The sequence below is a fragment of the Dipodomys spectabilis genome, unplaced genomic scaffold (assembly GCF_019054845.1).
Source record: "Dipodomys spectabilis isolate Male_0828 unplaced genomic scaffold, ASM1905484v1 ptg000096l, whole genome shotgun sequence".
Classification (NCBI taxonomy): Eukaryota; Metazoa; Chordata; class Mammalia; order Rodentia; family Heteromyidae; genus Dipodomys; species Dipodomys spectabilis.
In genome coordinates this window covers 6,962,471-6,983,548 of record NW_024870773.1, presented here as the reverse complement: position 1 = coordinate 6,983,548, position 21,078 = coordinate 6,962,471, and the positions used below count along the sequence as shown (strand labels likewise).

At 36.0% G+C, this 21,078-nt stretch overlaps 1 protein-coding gene across 1 annotated transcript in view; it reads left to right on the top strand.

Annotated features, from left to right (window-relative positions):
- Nucleotides 1–21,078, top strand: part of Kif5b (kinesin family member 5B) — a 42,461-nt gene that overhangs the window by 11,528 nt on the left and 9,855 nt on the right. Inside the window, exons 3-17 of the mRNA XM_042686303.1 lie at nucleotides 144–217; nucleotides 1,932–2,036; nucleotides 2,127–2,175; nucleotides 2,881–2,936; nucleotides 3,027–3,114; nucleotides 3,288–3,412; nucleotides 4,984–5,088; nucleotides 5,374–5,519; nucleotides 6,725–6,873; nucleotides 8,394–8,587; nucleotides 9,378–9,446; nucleotides 12,000–12,206; nucleotides 14,695–14,838; nucleotides 19,378–19,566; nucleotides 20,159–20,276. Coding sequence (XP_042542237.1) covers nucleotides 144–217; nucleotides 1,932–2,036; nucleotides 2,127–2,175; nucleotides 2,881–2,936; nucleotides 3,027–3,114; nucleotides 3,288–3,412; nucleotides 4,984–5,088; nucleotides 5,374–5,519; nucleotides 6,725–6,873; nucleotides 8,394–8,587; nucleotides 9,378–9,446; nucleotides 12,000–12,206; nucleotides 14,695–14,838; nucleotides 19,378–19,566; nucleotides 20,159–20,276 — 1,818 coding nt within the window. The remainder of the gene's footprint in view (nucleotides 1–143; nucleotides 218–1,931; nucleotides 2,037–2,126; nucleotides 2,176–2,880; nucleotides 2,937–3,026; nucleotides 3,115–3,287; nucleotides 3,413–4,983; nucleotides 5,089–5,373; nucleotides 5,520–6,724; nucleotides 6,874–8,393; nucleotides 8,588–9,377; nucleotides 9,447–11,999; nucleotides 12,207–14,694; nucleotides 14,839–19,377; nucleotides 19,567–20,158; nucleotides 20,277–21,078) is intronic.

Here is a 21,078-nt window from a genome sequence, read left to right as displayed (position 1 = left end):
AGGAACAGGGTGCGTGATGTTCTTTTTTTAGCCTGATTTATTCATCACTTAGGTCAAATGTATTTCTAAAATATATTTACTGTGAATCTTGCTTAAGAAAAAAAAAAAACGCCTGAGATATAAAACTTCTTATTATCTTGTAGATGTACTTGAGGGATACAATGGAACAATATTTGCTTATGGACAAACATCCTCTGGGAAGACACACACAATGGAGGTAATATTTTATAATCTGTTCTTGGATATAGTTTCCTGTATAGACAAAGCATTCATCCCTTATTTCTGTAGTTATTGTAAAATAATGAAACATTTTTAATCTCTTGACACATGCCAGCAGTATACAAGTAATATCAATCTGAACTTAGTTCCTGAATTTGAATAGTGGAGAGATGATACACAGATTTTGTCTTGTTGCTCAACATAACCACAAAATAGTGAATGTTTTAAGCAGGAATTCTCTATTATATGAGAAAATTTGAGTGCTTATATTGATTCTACTAAGAATTGATTCTAGCCATGTGCTGGTGGCTAACATCTGTAATCCTAGCTACTCAGGAGGTTGAGTTCTGAAGATCATGGTTCAGAGCCAGCCCAGGCAGGAAAGTCTGTGAGACTCTTACTGCCAATTAACCACCAGAAAACTGGAGGTAGAGCTGTGCCTCAAAGTGTTAGTACTAGTCTTGAGCATAAAAAGCTCAGGAACAGTTCCTTAGGCCCTGAGTTCAGCCTCATAATGGACCCCCCCCCCCCCCCCCAAAAAAGGCTGAGATCTGGAGGATTGTGGCTTGAAGCCAACCAAGACAGAAAAGTCCTTGAGACACATGTCCAGCTAAACATTAAAATACCATAATGGAGGCATGGCTCAAGTGTGAACAAGAAAAACCAAACCAGAGATCAAGGCCCTAAATTCAAATTCAAGCCCTGGTACCACACACACACACACACACACACACCACCCCCGTACCACACACACACACACCCCACCCCGTACCACATACACACACACACACACACACACACACACACACACACACACACACACACACACACACTGTCTTAAGAGATTAATTTTTACAAACTTCTGATAAAAATGTCAGTATTGATGGTGTGGTACTACACACACACACACACACACACACAACACACACACACACCCTCTTAAGAGATTAATTTTTGCCTAACAGACTTCTCTGATAAGAATGTCAGTATTGATGTTGTGGCCTATTCCAACTTGGCATCTAAACAGTCTGAAGGAAATGGAGGTGTGGCTAAAGTGGTAGAGTATCAGCTTTGAAAAAAGCTAAGAGAGAGCCCTGAGTTCAAGTCCTAGTACCAGCACCAAAATTACTGGCCTGTGATCTTCTGCAAATACTGTATCTGAATGTATATAATAATTACTGTTTATTTTGATGTAATTTTCCTTGCTTGATTTCATCAAGTATAGGACCAACATAGTATTTTAAAAGTGATAATAATCTAAACCTAGTGACTACGTGAAGTTGTTAAGATCAAACACGTTGCTGAGCACTGGTGACTCACATGTGTAATCCTTAAGTGCTCAGGATGCTAAGATCTTAGGATCATGGCTTGAAGCCAGCGGGGGCAGAAAAAGTCCATGAGACTCTTATCTCCAGTTAACTAGCAAAAATCAAGAAGTAGACCTGTGGCTCAAGTGGTAGAGTTCTAGCCTTGAGCACAAAAATCTCAGGATCGGCCTCCAGGCCATAACACGTAAGAAAAGATTAAATGTATTTGTTGTACAATAGTGTACAATATTATACTTGAGTAAAATAGCTTTTTTTAAAAAGTATTTAGAGAGCTATCCACAAAAATAGCATTTGCAGTTCCTATCCTCTCTTGATCATAAATTATAAAAAATATTCTATCTCTTACAACTTGTTTAAGAAATCTGGTTTTGTTTTTGTACATAGGGTAAACTTCATGATCCAGAAGGCATGGGAATTATTCCAAGAATAGTGCAAGATATTTTTAATTACATTTACTCCATGGATGAAAATTTGGAATTTCATATTAAGGTAAATTACAACTTAACACTCAAACCCAATTAAATATTTAATAAGTGAATAAACTGTTTTATAAATTTTCTTAATCCTTTTACCCTTTAGGTTTCGTATTTTGAAATTTATTTGGATAAGATAAGGGACCTATTAGATGGTAAGTTAATTTCTTGCCTCTTTTTTTTTTAATTTTATTTTATTTGAGAACATACTGTACAGAGGGGTTACAATTACATGGACAGGATAATGCATACATTTCTTACCAAGCATTGCAGCCTCCTCCTTTGTTTACCCTTCACCTCCCTTCCCAGCCTCCCCCCTCCCCCCCACCCAATCCTTCCCCCGCTCCCCCCCCCCACACCCACATTGTAAAGCTCGTTTTTGACATGACATTTTGTACTTCTCATTGTTGCAACAGAAAATAGCTCCTGCTACTTTAGTAGTAGAAGTGAGTTTATTAGTAACTTAATTAAAAAACATTAAATTGACTTATGTGTAATGGGAAAATTAAATTTTTTTTTTGAAGTTTTAGTTATGTATCTTTTGATATAGAATAGCATACAGGTACTTTTTTTGTGTGCTGGTACTAGGACTTGAACACAGGACCTTGTGTTTTTGCTAATGGTTGTCCTCTGCCACTTAGGTATTTCTTAAATGATACTTAAGTGATATTTTCGGTACTGCACCTTGAGTTAGAGAATCTGAGTCCTAAGTTCTTATATCAGCCAGTAGTCAAATATATTATCTTTAGGCTTAAAGTCTACCTAGTAGCATTAGATTACAAAGGGAAGCCTATTAATTGTAGTTATTTCAAAACTGGTCTAAGAGTTTAGAATAATATTGCTACTTTTTCTCTTTTCAGTTTCAAAGACCAACCTTTCAGTTCATGAAGACAAAAACCGTGTTCCTTATGTAAAGGTACTTAGGAAATAATAGAAAATGGTTATTTAGAAAAAGCCCTGTATTAACTTTTTTAAAGGATTTGACAATACTTTAAATTTTTTCTAGGGATGCACAGAGCGTTTTGTATGTAGTCCAGATGAAGTTATGGATACCATAGATGAAGGAAAATCCAACAGACATGTAGCAGTTACAAGTAAGTAGAATATTTATTGATATTAGAGTATAAATCAAGTGAATAAATCAATTTCTGGATAAACTCACCCAGTTTGATAATCGTAAGATTTTTTTAATGTAAAATAATTCTTTAAGGGAAATTACTAGTAAAGAAACCATGTTTATTTATAGTTGTTTATTATTTCATTTCAGATATGAATGAACATAGCTCTAGGAGTCACAGTATATTTCTTATTAATGTAAAACAAGAGAACACACAAACGGAACAAAAACTGAGCGGAAAACTTTATCTGGTTGACTTAGCAGGTAGTGAAAAGGTAAAGTCCTTATGTATTCTAAGCTATATTTAAGCATTTTTGTAAACTTTACCTTGAATTGGGACTTACACATGTGTTCATTGTTGCACATGGAAAATTTCAAAATTACTTTGTTAATCTGAGAATTATAATTGTTGGTGTCAGTGCTTTATGATAGCATAAGTTGAATGATCTGTCCTTTGACCACACTTGGTTCTGCCCGTACATATACCTTGACTTAAGGATGTGTGTTTATATTGAGAATTTGTTCAATATATGTAATGAATTTTATTAAATATTCCTTTTCTGGTGTCTTACCTGCATTGGTGACTGGTACTGCTGATAACTTGCTTAATCCTTTCTGGTCTAGTTGTATAGTTGTCTCTTGCTTTCCATGGAGAATTGTTTTTAAAGATTATTCCACCCTCATGTCATCCTGTGGATACCCAGAAACACTGGTGTTCAAGACTCTTACCTTATATGCACAGTATTTACATGTAATTTAGGCATATCCTATATACCTTCAATCATCTCCAGATTACTAATACATAATATAGTGTAAATGCTTTGTAAATAACAGTTGTATTGTTTAAGTGACTACTGTAAAAGTCTAGGCTAGGTGCCAGTGCCTCATGTCTGTAATCTCATCTACATAGGAGCCCACCCCAAGAAAGAAAAAATTATTAGTAGGACCTTTATCCCACCAGTAGCTGGGTGTTGTGGTGCAGGCTTATCATAAGAAGGTCAGTTTCCAGGCCTGCCTAGACATAAATTCAATTTTTCTTTATCCCACCAAAAATAGTTAAAGCAAATAGGCTTGGGGTGTGGCTAAGTGGGAAAGTGGAAGTGCAAAGCCATAAGTTCAACCCCTAGTGCTGCCAGAAATTAAAAAAAAAATTTGTGTGTTCAAACGTGAGGTTTTTTTTTTCCTAAATCTTTTCCACTGTTGGCCAGTTGAATCCATGGATACAGAGCATTGCTGATACTTTTTTCTTTGGATTATTATTTCATTTTTATAATATTGTATATCAAATTTTAGTTCATATTGATATCAGAATAGGTTTTAATGTTTTATATTGACCTTTATGGTCAGTATTGCTGTTCTTCTAAGACTATCTGTAACTGTGGAATGTTAGGAAGCCATTTATTTAACAATGTTATTTATTGTTAAACGTATTTGTAATGTAGGTATTTTAGACATTTTATATTTTTTTAAACAGAAATATAGTATGTTTAAATTTAGTCTATTTTTTCTGTAAGTTATAGCCATTAACACTACATTTTAGTAGATTATAGGCTTGTCTTTTCTAATATAACAAAGAGAGTAGCAATGAAAATCGCTATGAATTGGTTTTTTGAAGAGCACAGACTAAAAGTAAAATTTGATATGTTAATAATATCTTTTATGCAACTAGTTTAAGTTTTTAGAAGAATGATACTTACAGAATAGTAAGTAGAACCTTAGAATAAATGCTTGGCAAATAACATGAAGGTTTTGTTTTACCTTTGCAAATTATTGATGACTTACAGTTTCTAGAAAGTTGAAAGTAAATCATCTTAAACTTGTACTTTTTATTATTGTGGAATCATAGGTTAGTAAAACTGGAGCTGAAGGTGCTGTACTAGATGAAGCTAAGAACATCAACAAATCACTTTCTGCTCTTGGAAATGTTATTTCTGCTTTGGCTGAGGGTAGTGTGAGTATACATTCTCCTTTTTAGTGCCCTGATATTTTGGGGAAGATTATTTTAATGTAAATGTGTGTGTGTGTGTGTATATACATATATATGTTCATATATATGTGTGAGAGAGGTTCACAGAATCTGTGTAAATTAGTTATTTTAAGAATTTTAATTATTGTAAATCTTAGTTTCCATCTTGATATTAAGCTGTTAAAATAACTAAAATAATTATTTCAAGTAATTTTTATAGGGACTTTTATATAAGGTAACCCATTGATCTTCTTTTGTTTTTATATGTAGACATATGTTCCATATCGAGATAGTAAAATGACAAGAATTCTTCAAGATTCATTAGGAGGCAACTGTAGAACCACTATTGTCATTTGCTGCTCTCCATCATCATACAATGAGTCTGAAACAAAGTCTACACTCCTCTTTGGTCAAAGGTTTGTTAAGAAATACAAACTTACCAGGAACTGATGGCTCATGCCTGTAATCCCAACTACTCAGGAAGCTGAGATCTGAGGATATCGGTTTGAAGCCAGCCCGGAGAAAAGTCCCTATGAGACTTTTATTTCCAATTAACCAATTAAAAATCTGGAAATAATGCTGTGGCTCAAAGTGGTAGAGTGCTAGTATTGAGCATAAGAGCTCTCAGGGACAGCGCCTTGGTCCTGGATTCAAGCCCCATGACCAACAATGACAGAAAAAGAAATAAGCCTAAAATGTATCTTTTATTCTTTTCTTGGTGCTAGACTTACTTGGGGCTTGAACTCAGGACCTGGGTGCTATACCTGAGCTTTTTATTTATTAATTTTTAATGCCAGTCCTGGGGCTTGAACTTGGGACCTGGGCACTATCCCTGAGCTTCTTTTGCTCAAGGGTAGCACTCTACTACTTGAGACTGTGCCACTTCTGGCTTTTTCTGTTTATGTGATACTGAGGAATTGAACCCATGGCTTCATGCATGCAAGGCAAGCACTCTACCACTAAGCCACATTCCTAGCCCTTAAAGCCTAAAATGTAGGCAGACTTTTTTATATTAAATTTATTAATGTCAGATAGCTGTTCAAATCAGTGCATATTTTTAATATGTACTTTGCTTTTTAATTGAGAGTTCATAGGTCCATCGTTTATTTTGCATACATTAAGATTTCATGCACATTTAATTGTTAACTTAAATTTGTATGAGAATTTTTAATTCATCATTAATAAGCATTTGAATTAGATATGACAAAAGCCTCGCATATACAATCCATTGTTAATCCTGTTAACTTATTTTACAGGTTCAAAAATCTCTAAGAAATGATTAGTCTATGAAAATTAATAGTACTTACTTTACCTGAGACTCTGAATTATAATTGATTTTCTCAATTCGGCCTTAAAAATTAATTGTGAAAATGCATGCTCTGCATTTTTTTTGTTTTTGTTTGTCTTTAGTGAGTTCTTTTTTTTTAACTATTCAAAGATTTTGAGGTTGATTCAAACTTAGGTGGTAATAAGTAAGCACTATACATAAAGGCTTTTAGAATTTAGTATGAAACAACTGGGAAAAAGTGGAAAATTCAGTTATTAACCATATATTATACATTGTATCTGTCAACCAAAAGTAATATCAATCATATCCATTTTTTCCAATTTTATCTCTTAGGGCCAAAACAATCAAGAATACAGTCTGTGTCAATGTGGAGTTAACTGCAGAACAGTGGAAAAAGAAGTATGAAAAGGAAAAAGAAAAAAATAAAACCCTACGCAATACCATTCAGTGGCTTGAAAATGAACTCAACCGATGGCGTAATGGTAATTACTTAAGAATCTCTTATTTTTTTATTCAGTATAGATTTAGGGCTATTTTATGAACGTGATATTTTTATACTAATGTAAGTAAAAGTAAAGCATGTCCATTTTCAGTTTTTATGTGTTTTTAGAATTTTTTTTTCTGATATGTTTAGAGGGATAAATACCAGTTACAACATCTTGCCATAGCAATGTAGTTAGAAGTAATAAAATGAATTTCCGGGACAAAGCTAAATTATAATTCCAGCATTTGGAAGGCAGAGGCAGGAGGATTCTAAGTTTGAGGCTATCCTGGCCTGCATAATAAAACCCTGTCTGAAAAAAAAGTCCCTCAGGGATAGAGCGAATAGAAAAGTTGATCCAAGCTACTGAAATTGAATAAGAAAGAGTAAAATGTTGAAATAAACTCATTAGCAGTCATCTGCTGCAGAAATACCAATATATAAAATTGCTGTCCCACAGAATGCCTTTGAAAGAATAAAAGTGGGTAAGAAATCATAGTATATGTTTGTATTATAATAAAATAGTAAGAAGGGCTGGGAAGGTGGCTCAGAGGTAGAACGCTTGGCCTTGCATGCATGAGATCCTGGGTTTGATTCCTCAGCACCACATAAGCAAAAAAAAAAGAAAAAAGCCACAAGTGGCGCTGTGACTCAAGTGGTGGAATGCTAGCCTTGAGCTGAAGAGCTGAGGGACAGCGCCCAGGCCCAGAGTTCAGGCCCCACGACGGGACCCCCAAATAAATAAATAAATAAATAAATAGTAAGAAAAGAGTGGATAGGAAGGGCAGTTTTATATTACCCATGTCAACCCATTCCCAAGCCATCTTAGTGTTTGGGAAGAAAAAGAGAAGTCAGCACAGGTGTTCCCTTGGAATCCAGTGCTGGGCAGGCTCCTACTACCCCAAACATGAGGCAGGTATCCACAGAACTGAACTTTCAGAACTGCCTCAGTGCCAAGTGGGAGGCACCCTGCAATCATGGGCTTTACACCTTGGGAAGTAGACTTGATCTCCAGTGTCGGCAGTTGTTGGCTCTGGGCAGGCCTTAGGGCTCTCAGGTGTCTAGCCTGTCCTGGATCTCTGGATGGGCTGACTGGAGAGGCTTTTTCACACAAACCTAATTTGCAGAGTAGAGCAAGTGGTTAACTTCTTCAAGTTGGAACGCATCAAAGCACACATATATGGAAACATGGCATCCCCAAACAGATAAAGTGCCATCACCCGACCCAAAACAAATGGAGATGAGAGAGTTTCCTGACAAAGAATTCAAAACAACTGTTAGAAGGAACCTATGTGAATTTCAGGAAAATCCAAAGACAGTCCAATAAACTATGGAGAAAAATAAGTGACCAGAATGGGAAATTGAATCAAAACCAAATAGGAAACACCAACAGCAGAACTGACCAGAAGCAAAAAAAAGACTCTGTGAAGCTAACACAGATTATTTGAAAATAAATTGTACAAAAAATGAAGTCAAATAAAATTGAAATAAGTTTAAGATATGTGGATTTTTTTGTCTTAGGGGAGACAGTGCCGATTGATGAACAGTTTGACAAAGAGAAAGCCAACTTGGAAGCTTTCACAGTGGATAAGGATATTACTATTACCAATGATAAACCAGCAGCCACAATTGGAGTTGCTGGAAGTTTTACTGATGCTGAAAGAAGAAAGTGTGAAGAAGAAATTGCTAAATTGTACAAACAACTTGATGACAAGGTTTGAATTATTTGTTCTAAGTCTGTTTTGTTTTGGATTGTTATTTATGAATTTGAATGTTAGGGCTCCTAATGGTCTATATACAGCTTCCTTGGTTTCTGTTAGCTTTCTTTTGGGTACAGGAAAGACCTTTTGTGCTCATTGCTAATGCTTTACTACTTCAGCCAAAGCTCTGCTTCTGGTATTTTGGTGGTTAATTGGAGATAAGAGTTTCATGGACTTTCCTGTCTGTGTGAAGTCCTATATTTGATACCTAGCACCATAGGAAGGAAGAGAAGGAGGGATTAAGGGAAACTTTTTGAGGAAAATTTGGTAAATAACATTGGAAGATGGAATCTGATGATCCTAATAAAACATAAGACAGGAAGAACAACAATACATTTCTTAAATCATTAGTGTCAATCATGTGAAAAATAACATTTTGAACTTAATAGAAAGGAGGGAAAGGATAAGAACAGTAGAGTATAGGAGAAATTTACTTTCTTTAATGTATTTTAAGCAGAGATGGCCTATTTGAAATGCTTTGTATCTAAGTTTCAGTAGTAACTTTGAACTGTCTTATTTTTCTAGCATTTTAAATATTTAATTAATGACTTTAAAAAGAAGTTTTCCTCTTCACCTAAATGAATTACCATTGTTGATAACTGAATTTCTTTTGTTTCAAAATTTTCTAAAGAGAAAAAACTATGTTGATTTGAAAAAATTATTTGAACTATTTGTGGGCTATAGTAATTTCAGAATTTGTATGGGATACAGTTATGCTATTACTTAAATGCTTGAAAATTTTTAGGATGAAGAGATTAACCAACAGAGCCAACTGGTGGAGAAACTGAAGACACAAATGTTGGATCAGGAAGAGGTATGTTTAACTTTCTTTTATAATGCATCCAAAAAAGTTTCATTTGTTACTATCATTTGAAGATAAATCTATAGATGCAAGAATTTAATATTTTATGACTAAGTGCATGACATTGTGGCCTTCCTGGGCGAGATAAATCATGGATTGATGTATAGATTAACTTCCTCTTAAGTTATTTATTTTAATTTTGCTTTGTTTTTAAATTGGAGTTTCCTTTCTCCTGGAGAGAAGAGAACTTTTTTTGGGGGGAGGGGGGAGTCCGGTCGTGGGGCCTGAACTCTGGGCCTGGGCGCTATCCCTCAGCTCTTCAGCTCAAGGCTAGCACTCTACCACTTGAGCCACAGTGTCACTTCCGGCTTTTTTCTTTTTGCTTATGTGGTGCTGAGGAATTGAACCCAGGGCCTCTGGCTTGCAAGGTAAGCGCTCTACCACTGAGCCACCTTCCCAGCCCTAAAATGTTGTTTTCTATCTTATTATTGGTCTGTGAGGAAGAGTTAGGACAGTGATCTGAATAATGTTAGATTCTTCCCCGCCCCCTAATGAAAAATACTCATGTGTGGATATGACTATGAGCTTTTTTTTTGGTTCGACCAAGGGCCTTGTGCATGTAGGCAATCTTCTACCATAAAATTTTTTTATTAAGCCAGGTGCAGGTGGCTCAAACCTGTAATTATAGTTACTCAGGAAACTGAGATCTGAGGATTGAGGTTCAAAAAAAGCCAGCCTGGGCAGGAAAGTCTGCAAGACTCTTTTCTCCAATTAACCACTTAAAAACCAGAAGTAGCACTGTGAGTAAAGGTGGTGGAGTGCTAACCTTAAGCAAAAGAGCTCAGGAACAGTGCCCAGGCCATGAGTTCAAGCCTCATGACTGCAAAACAAAAAACCCAACTGGTTCACTTGAAAACAAGATACAAGTCTACAAGTATTAAAGACTTAAAAAAAATCCCATTAACTTTAATTGTATTTTTCAGCATAACTTTTTATGGAAATGAGAATGTCTCATGAATAGAAAGCACTTTTTAGAGCTGGTCATGTGGCACAGTGCTTGCATGGAATGTGCAAAGGCCCTGGATTGATTGCTACCACTGCAAAATAAAGGAAGATTGTAACTCTTCCATCGTTTCTACCCACTTCTGTTCATTTCTGTAGTCTTTCCTTTCATCTCAGTTCTTCTATATCTTTCTTTTCCTAGATCCTAGTTTGGTCCTTCATTTTATCCCACCCTGTATGGAAAAAAATAGTCCCTATGTAAGTTTTTTTGGGGAGATGAGGATAAAGTTTATATCCCGTTTATAAGGGTTGTCCATCCTCATTGAAATTAATCCTGGTCATTTCATCTTCATATTTAAACATAACTGTAGGACATTTTTGGTTATGTTGAGTTTTTTTGTTTGTTTGTTTGTTTGCTGTTTTGTCCTGTGCGTTATAGGATATTTACTGTCCCTGATCCTAAATGCTATTACCCATAATGAACATCCCATGATTTCCAAATATGAACATTCCTGCATATTTCTGAATGTCTCTACTAAAAGCCACTGATTTGCCAGTGGCTCACACCTGTAATCCTAGCTACTCAGGAGCCTGAGATCTGGGGATTATGGTTTGAAACCAGCCCAGGCAAGAAAGACTGTGAGAATCTTTTTCTACCATTAACTGAAAAGCCAAAAGTGGAGCTGTGGCTCAAGTGATAAAGCACTAGCGAGCAAAAAATGCTCAGGGATAGCCCTAAGACTGCACCAGAAAACAAAAAAGGTCACTTATTATAGATTGCAGTAGCTTCTTGACTAGTCTGGTTCTCTCCATTTCATATTTTATGTGCTGAGTCATGGCATTGCTCCCAATGTTGCCCAAAGTAAATCTAATCTTCTAATAAACTATTCTAAACATCTAAGTTCTTGTTTGTCTGAACTCAATTCATAAGTCAATAGTCTATTAGTAATTTTCACCTGACTAAAATCTACCTATTTTTATTCAACTTTTCTTTTAAATACTCTCTAGAAACCCCTTCTTTTCTTTCCTTTCCTTTCCTTTTCTCAGTCATGGGGCCTGAACTCTGGGCCTGGGCACTGTCCCTCAGTTCTTCAGCTCAAGACCAGTGTTCTACCACTTGAGCCACAGCACCACTTCTGGTTTTCTGGTAGTTTATTGGAGATAAAAGTCTCAGACTTTCCTTCCTGGGCTGGGCCTTTGAACTGTGATCCTCAGATCTCAGCCTCCTTAGTAGCTAGAATTACAGGTGTGAGCCACCAATGCCTGGCTAACACCTCCTTTTCTCGACTGCCATACTTCTCCTTTATAACTTACATTCCACTATGTGTTAGCCTTTTCTAGGTTCCTGTATTATTTTACTAGACTCCTCAAAGGCAAAATGTCATCTTACATTCTCTCTTCCCCCAGGGCCTGTGTAATAAGTATCCAGTAAATTTGTTGAATGTGTGTTAAACATTAGCACCCACGTTTTATTTCTCAGTGCTTAGTAAATGATAAAGCCATTCAATGTGTTGTAAAAATTATATTTATTGGTAAAAATACATATTTTACTGTTTCTTACAGCTTCTGGCATCTACCAGAAGGGATCAAGACAATATGCAAGCTGAGCTGAATCGCCTTCAAGCAGAAAATGATGCCTCTAAAGAAGAAGTAAAAGAAGTTTTACAGGCCTTAGAGGAACTTGCTGTTAATTATGATCAGAAGTCTCAGGAAGTTGAAGACAAAACTAAGGAATATGAATTGCTTAGTGATGAATTGAATCAGAAATCGGTAAGATACAGGTACTTTTTCCTTAATAGTAGCATAATCAAAGTTAATTGGAAAGTTACTTTATTTCTAAATAAGCCTTAGATACTGATAGCATCAAGTCTCAGGATTTGATAGCATCCAGAGTCAGGGTTTAACTTCAATTATCTTGTATTTTGAAACCTTGTAAGTAAAGGAAGAGGGTTATTATTTTGGTTCCTGAAGGTCTTTAAAATGTGTACTTTCAGGATTAATTGAAAAGATTTTAGCTATTCTTAACGATAAAGTGAAAAGAACTAAAAGCCTTCAGTTTTTACTATTGGGTGATTATTCAAAACTACAAATCAAGAAATAAATACACAAAAAGTAAAGATAATGCTGTTTAACTGAATTATTTAGAATAGTTCCAAGGATATATAAGCATGTAATTTTTTACTAGTTTAGTGAATAGTCCATCACCTGGAATGATGCCTTCCCAGCACAATATAATGGGATCTTCTGTGGGTCTCTAATAAGTGGAAATTTTTATTTACTATTCCTTAGGGCAGAGACTACCAATCAGTGATGCCAGAAATAGTGTATAGCTATAATTGTTTCAATATCACTATTCTTAGGTTCTCATTTAGACATTGGAACCTGGACTTGCACTCAGGTTCATTACCTACCATCTATTTCCCAGACTCTGTACTTGTCTAAAGGAAAGCAGTCAGCACAATGAAATAACACTGTTAAAAGGTTTCCTTCCCCTGATGAGTTCATCTCCTCTTTTTAATCACCAAAGCTTGAAGTCAATTTAGTGCCATGGAGATTAAAGACATCATTATAGATTTCCCAAGTTAAATTGTTAAACCTGTTTGTTGTTTAGTAGGTAGAACAATGGCAACATCAGAACTCTACAAGTTGGTCCTTGTCTACTGGTTACAGTTTCTAAGACATAAATAACTGTGTCTTTGTTGTGGAGTTGAAATTGGCACTATCACAATTGGTAATAGTTAGAAACCTCTGGCATTTAGTACCTTATATGCTTAAACAATATTATTAGAGAAAATGTCTGTAAGTTTTAACTTTTATGGTAGAAGCAGGCAGTATTATGAGAATTGCAAGAAAGCTAGTATTCTATTCTAGATTAAATCAGACAAACATACTGATATTCAGAAATTTCAGGAAATTAGCCATGAGAAGAAACAAGTTGAAATGAAACTCTCAGTGATTCACATCTGCAATCCTAGCTATGTAGGAGACATAGATAGGAGGATTGTTGTTTGAGGCTAGGCTGGAGAAAATTAAGACAACTTATTTGAAAAATAAAAGAAAAAAAAGATAAAACTATACCATTAAAAACAAGGACTAAAAATGAGTAAGTTGCATTGAGTTGCAACTTAAATAGCTTAAAAATGAGCCAAATTGGTTTGGACTTTTCAAACTTTAATGACTTTGTAGCTGGTAAGACACCTATTACTAACTGTAGACTTGTAGTAATTGAACTTAGTAATGTTACTTCATCACTAGCTCCTAGATAATTGTTTAAATCATAGTATCACAAATAATATTATCAGTAGGTGGATTCTTTTTAGTGAGTATGTAGAAAGTAAATGAAGAATGCATACTAACCATGTAGAAAACTTAGCTCTATTCTGAGCTAACATTAAGTTGCTTAGCCTGAATTTCCAAAGGTAAACCAATATAGCAATGAATAATATCTAGCTAATTATATCTAATTGATTTTGAAACTGCCACTTCATGACAACAATCCAGTCTCAAAAATGCAGTAGAGGGCTGGGAAGGTGGCTCAGTGGTAGGGTGTTTGCCTTGCATGCATGAGGCCCTGGCTTCAATTCCTCAGCACCACATAAGCAGAAAAAAAAAGCTGAAAAAACTGCAAGTGGCACTGTGGCTCAAGTGGTAGAGTACTAGCCTTGAGCTGAAGAGAACCCAGGCCGAGTTCAGGCCCCACGACTGACCCCCCCCCCACCCCCAAAAAAAATGCAGTGCAATTAGTACAGACCACATATTCTCTTATTGTTCTATAATGTGTTTAGGTGGTATGATAGGAAGGAAAGTGCCAGTTTTGGGGTTTTTAACTTAGGGACTTGAGAACTCTACCACTTGAGCCTCACACTTCCTGACAGCCCCTGCACATCTATTCTTTTTTTTTTTAATATACACATTTTATTTTATTGTAATGATGTTGTGTAGAGGGGTTACAGTTACATGAGTAAGGTAATGAGTACATTGCTTGCTGAACATTGTTACCCCCTCCTTTGTTTTTTCCCTACTATCCCTCCCCCCCCCCCCCACACACACACACACATGTATTCTTAATGGACTAAAATATGGCTACTTTACCTAGTCTGGAAATCTAAAATATTTTTAAAGCTCAAGTTGGGAGCTGGCCCAAAATTCAGTAGATAGATATCTTGAGCTATATGGTACTATAAAGGTTACGTGAAAAAGTTGAGATCCTCGTGAGTATTTGAATTGAGTTTCGTCTGTTTTTATTTTTGGTTATCAGGCAACTTTAGCAAGTATAGATGCTGAACTTCAGAAACTTAAGGAAATGACCAGCCACCAGAAAAAACGAGCAGCTGAGATGATGGCATCTTTACTGAAAGACCTTGCAGAGATAGGAATTGCTGTGGGAAATAATGATGTGAAGGTAAATAGAACTAAATATTAAATGTATATTCAACTCATAAGTTTGATTACTGCTTATCTTCATAAGGCTCAAAGATTTTGCATTTAGAAATTATCTTAATAATGTTACATGTAAGTATTTAAAATATTGTTGAAGAAGCTGGAGGAAAGTCATAAATAAATTGGCCCGTACTTGCTTTAAATGTTATTTTTAAAGGAAAAATAATGAACACTGAATAATTCTTCTTTAACAGTTTTAATATGCCTTGTTTTGTATGTTTTAATGTGATTTTTATGTTGCCCAGGCTGGCGTCATAATGGGCTCAGATGATCCATGTGCCTCAGCCTCTCAAGTAGCTGGGAACTACAGTCATACATCACTGTGCCCCATATTTTTCCCTGTATCTTATAATGGATACTAATACAGGTTATGTCAACATTACATATGTGGTCAAACATTTAGCAAGTCAACTGCAGAAGCATGCACATACTTCATATTGTTAGAGGCTAGGATTCTTGTAATTCTATAATTTCTTTACACCAACTCACCTTTGAAACAAAGGAACTAAATACTAGGTGACCTAACTTGCTGTCTTCAGAATCAGTCTGAATATCCTACTCTACCCATTTTTATGGTTATGTGGAATACAAAGATACATGGGAATCATTCCATCTTTGGATGTAAAAGTAAATTTACTTCACGTCACTGAACATTAAAAGGGGATGTCAAGCCAGGTGCTGGTGGTTCATTCCTGTAATCCTAGCTACTCAGGAGACTGAGATCTGAGGATCGCGGTTCAAAGGCAGCCTGGGCAGGAAAGCCCGTGAAACTCTTATCTCCAATAAACCACTAGAAAACCAGAAGTGGTGCTGTAGCTCAAGTGGTAGAGTGCTTGCCTTGAGCTGAAGAGCGCAAGGACTGCACCCAAGCCCAGAGTTCAAGCCTCACGACTCAAAAAAAAAAGAAGGGATTCTCAGTTGCTTTGTACATTTATGTTAATTTAAGTAGGAAATAAAAATGGTGAAGGCTGGAAAAAAACAATAGTTATGGCTTATATGTTGTCATACCACCAGGGATAAAATACAGGTTTCCTTGATTCCTTGACTGCTTTGTTACTGCACCTTTCTAGCAGTTTGGAAACAAGTCAGTCTTTCAAATAGGTATTGGGGAAGAAGACACAAAAAAACTAAGGATACAGTGGCGCTGTAGCTCAAGTGGTAGCGCGCTAGCCTTGAGCTGAAGAGCTGAGGGACAGCGCCCAGACCCAGAGTTCAAGCCCCACGACCGCCAAAAAAAAAAAAACTAAGGATGCTTAGTATTTTGTCATCTACATGTAGTTCTTTTCTGTTGAGCCTTTTTTTCTTTACTCTTTTACAGTTTATGGATTTTAATGCATTATAATTCCATCATCACAGTGTTCAGAATGGCTTACCACTGTGACAAATTTTTGCTTTACTACCCTACCTCCAAGTTTTTGTTATTATTTTTACCATCTATATATGCTTCTCCAAAATACTAGCTTTTCCTTAGAGTATGCATTTATGCGTAATTTTTTTGTCTTTCATTTGTTTAATATTTTGTCTAGTGTCTGTATTGAACTCAGAGTCTCATGTTTGTTCCGCTTGCTTGCTTCATCAGCAGGCACTCTACTACTTGAGCCTTACTTCAGCTGGCTTTTTGCTGGTTATTGGAAATGTAGTCTCATGGGCTTTTCTGCCTGGGTTGGCTTTGAACCTAGATTCTAGATCAATTTCAGCCTTCTTAGTAGCTAAGATTATAGCAGATGGTTCCTGCCTTAGTTGATTTTTGAGACCAAGTTTTAATATGAGCTCCACCTGGAGCTCACTTTGTATAGGCCCCTGCTTGTCTTGTACTTTTGATCCTGTCCATTGTGTAGCTCAGGCCTGCTGCCACCCTTCAAGTGCTAAGATTACAGGAGTGTGCCACTAAGCCAGCAGTTTATAGGCTTTTTAAGAAATTCCCAAGTGGTCTTCCAAAGTGACTAGCAGTTTATATTCCTACCGGTGTTTAATGAGAATTGTTGGTTAATCCTCAGTCGTATTTAGTATTAGGTTTTTTGAATTTTTTTGTAACTATTTGTTTTTAATATTTTACTATTTTAATTTGCAGTTTAGCTTTATTGTTGAGTTAGTGTTTTTTTTGGTATGTTTTGGGTATAACTCTTCTAAATACTGTTTTTAGTATTCTCCAGTCCATGGCTTGTCTTTTTTTCTCTCTTTTAAGAGTGTATTTTGCAGAACTGAATTTTAATTTTAATAGAGTCTAATTTGCTCTTTTTTTTTTCTTGGATTGTGTTTTTTGGTACTATTTTAAAAATTTATCACCAAAATAAGATTTTCTCTTATTTTGAATTTATATTTAGGTCTCTTGGAGCTAATTTTCCTGTAAATATCAAGATTCATTGTTATTCGTGGATATTTTATTAGAGCACTGTTTGTTGAAAAGAATGTCTCTCTGCATTGAATTCCTTGGCCCTATGTCAGAGATCAGTTGATAATGTATTTATGTGGGTCTATTCCTGAGCTCTGTTTTCTTCTGTTCCATTGACCATTTGTCTTCAAACTATATAGTAGTTACCCTTATCAACAGTTTTTCTTTTTTTTTTTTTTTGGTCCAGTCCTGGGGCCTGAACTCTGGGCCTAGGCTCTGTCCCTAAGCTCTTCAGTTCAAGGCTAGTGCTCTACCACTTGAGCCACAGCGCCACTTCCGGCTTTTTTCTTTTTTCTTATGTGGTGCTGAGGAATCGAACCCAGGGCCTCATGCATGCAAGGCAAGAGCTCTACCACTGAGCCACCTTCCCAGCCCCTCAACAGTTTTTCATGGTTTCAGTTACTATAGTACACTATGGTATGAAAATATTAAATGCAAAACCCTAGGCATAAATCATGTATACATTTTTATGGTCTATTTAGTGTTATAATTTATAGTTATTAAAATTCCTGTTTTATTAGATATTGTTAATCTCTTACTGTGCCCAAGATAAACTTTATAGGTTTGCGTAAGAAAAAAATTGTCAGGATTTCAGGCAGCCATGGAACAGTTTTCAGGGAAAGGAAACTTGGTACTGTCTTGATTCTTACAGTCTTCTTACAGTAAAGCTTTAGCATCTATCTTTAATATTGTTGGGCACCCACTATATAAATTTCAGAACCAGTTTTTCAATATTTACAAAGTAACTTGTGATTTGGGGATTAAATTGTTTCATGCTTTTTTCTTATGATCTTGATATATTAGGTTTTTTGCCTTTGATGCCTTTTTGTGTATTGGTTTGTTTTTGTGCTAATGTAAGTGAAACTTTCATTTTTGTGGTGCAGCCCAGAGTTCAAGCCCCACGACTGACCAAAAAAAAAAAAATAGTATCCATCTTATAAGATCATTTTTGTGGTGCAGGGGTTTAAGCTCACTACTTTCAATATGCTAGCCCAGTGCTCTGCTGCTAAGCTTTAACCCCAGCCTGTATGTTTATATTCCAAATTAAGTGGAATTACTCATTGTTATATAGAAGTTGGTTGACTTTTATACAAATCTTATAGCCTTCAAATGCCACTACAGTTAGTTTCAGGAATTTTTCTTGATTGCCATATCATTAGGGAAAGTAAAAACAGTATTTCTACCTTCCTAAACTCCATTCTTCATTGATTTTTTTTTTTCCCCTTGGGGTATAGGGGTAGTCATTGAGAATAGGGTCTTACTGTGTAGCTGAGAATGGCTTCAAATTTGCCATCTTCTTTTTTTTTTTTTGGCCAGTTCTGGGGCTTGAGCTCAGGGCCTAGGCACTTTCCCTGAGCTGCTTTTGCTCTAGGCTAGCACTTTACCACTTGAGCAATAGCACCACTTCTGGCTTTTTCTGTTGATGTGGTACTGAGGAATTAAACTTAGGGCTCATGCATGCTAGGCAAGCACTCTACCACTAAGCCACATTCCTAGCCTAAATTTGCCATCCTCAGCATCCCAAGTGTTAGGACTATAGGTGTATGCCAAATGCCTGCCTGACATTGGAAGTGATGGAAATTTTAATGAAACCCATAAAAGATAAGGAATGAATAGTTCTTTTTTGTTGAGCTTAAAAAATCATCCTTTCTCTTTCATCTAAATACCTCTTACTTGCTCAGTTTTAATTTGATCTCATACACAGTTAAAAATGTTTATGGAAGAGTTCTTGTGAAAAGGAAATCCAGCCATTTAAAAGAACATAAATCTATTAGTTTAAGTTGTAAAGTAGGAAAGGCAGGCTAGTACTAGTGGTGTACGTTTATTACTCAGGAGGCTGAGACTGAGGCAGGACAGTTTTGAGTTCAAGGTTAGCCCGAGCTAACTAGGAAAGTCCTGTTTCAAAACACAAAGAGAAAAAAATGGGAAAGGGTAAAAAAGTAAGCTCTATTTACACTTTGTTAAAATAATAATAAAAAGTAAATTCCAGACTTCTTGTGCCTTATGAATGTTTTAAAATGTATTGTGTTAAAACATTTTCTAGTTTAATGGGGGAAAAAACACTGAATATCTTTGAGTTTCAATTTTTATTTCATTTGTTTCTCACAGCAACCTGAAGGAACTGGCATGATAGATGAAGAGTTCACTGTTGCAAGGCTCTATATTAGCAAAATGAAGTCAGAAGTAAAGACAATGGTGAAACGCTGCAAGCAGTTGGAAAGCACACAAACAGAGAGCAACAAGAAAATGGAGGAAAATGAAAAAGAGTTAGCAGCATGCCAGCTTCGCATCTCTCAAGTGGGTGTTCTAGAACATTTCTTCATTCTTAAACTAGCCATATATAAATTATTATAAAGGTTTTTAGAAAAGTAAGCAACTATAAGTTCAGCAATGAAATAAAAAGCTTCATTTAGTTATGTTGTCTTCATAGAGCAGGTATAGTATAAGAGCTCAAATGATTTAACGATTATGTTTGCTAGTGTGCATGTATGTTCAGTGTAGAAATTTGCTAAAAAGATGTGACTTACGTGACTGGAAGACTACTGAAAAGTGGCATAGTGGTGAATGTTTTCTAGGTTTGGCTGGTCTGTTATTCACTATGACAGGAACTGGTCAAAGAGAAAAAGAAATCACATTAGATAGAGATAGCTACAGGAATATCTAATGCCATGAGACTTACTGCCTTCATGTATAAGTGAATGTCTATTTTATTGAATTAATTTCTTAAGATTTTAAGTCTGGCTCCTGAGCGCTTTAGGATCAAGTGCCTTAATAATTTCTTTGTAAATACATACGTAAGCAATAAAATTTGCTTACTTTCAAAAATTCTTAACAAAATATGTGTGGGAGATACATTTCCCACCTCATGTCAGTATGTTTCTTCCCAAAGCATGAAGCAAAAATCAAATCATTGACTGAATACCTTCAAAATGTGGAGCAAAAGAAAAGACAGCTGGAAGAATCTGTGGATTCCCTTGGTGAAGAACTAGTTCAGCTTCGAGCCCAAGGTATTGGCTTCTGATTGTTTATGACTCATTCATTCTTTCTTACCTTAGTATAGTTGTTGTATTCCTGGATTGATACTGATGGATAATTTGGAATGAATGATAGACAATTATGTCTTTAAGTGTGGCTTTGAGGTCTTTATTTTTCCCCCTTTAGCTCTGTATAGAGGGTTTTACTCTAGGATTTGAGCTCAACCTGAGGTCTTTAAATTATGAATGGTAATCTATTACTTGAGTCATACCTCTACTCCAGCTTTTTGCTGGTTTATTAAAGATTAGAGCTTCGATTTGTCTGCCCAAGCTGGCTTTGAGCTTCTGTTCTCAAAATCTCAGCCTCTTAAATACCTAGATTTATCTGAGCCACCAGTACTTGGCTTGAAGTCCTTTGTGTGTGTGTGTGTGTGTGTGTGTGTGTGTGTGTGTGTCTGTGTGTGTGTGTGTGTGTGTGTGTGTGTGTGTGTGTGTGTGTGTGTGTGTGTGTGTACATATGCCAGTTCTAGGGCTTGAACTCAGGGCCTGGGCAGTGTCCCTAAATTTTTTTTCTCAAGGTTAGTGCTCTACCACTTGAGACACAGCTCTACTCTGACTTTTTGGTGGTTAATGGGTTATATAAGAGCCTCAGGAACTTTTCTGTCCAGGCTAGCTGCAAACCATAATCCTCAGACCTTAACCTCCTAAATATCTAGGATTACAGGCATGAGCCATTGGTGCCTGGTTTTGAAGTCCTTTTATAATTATGTTTGAATATATAAATAGTGAAGCTTCCTAGCTTTACTTTTCCACAAAATTGTATAGTTAGTGTGTG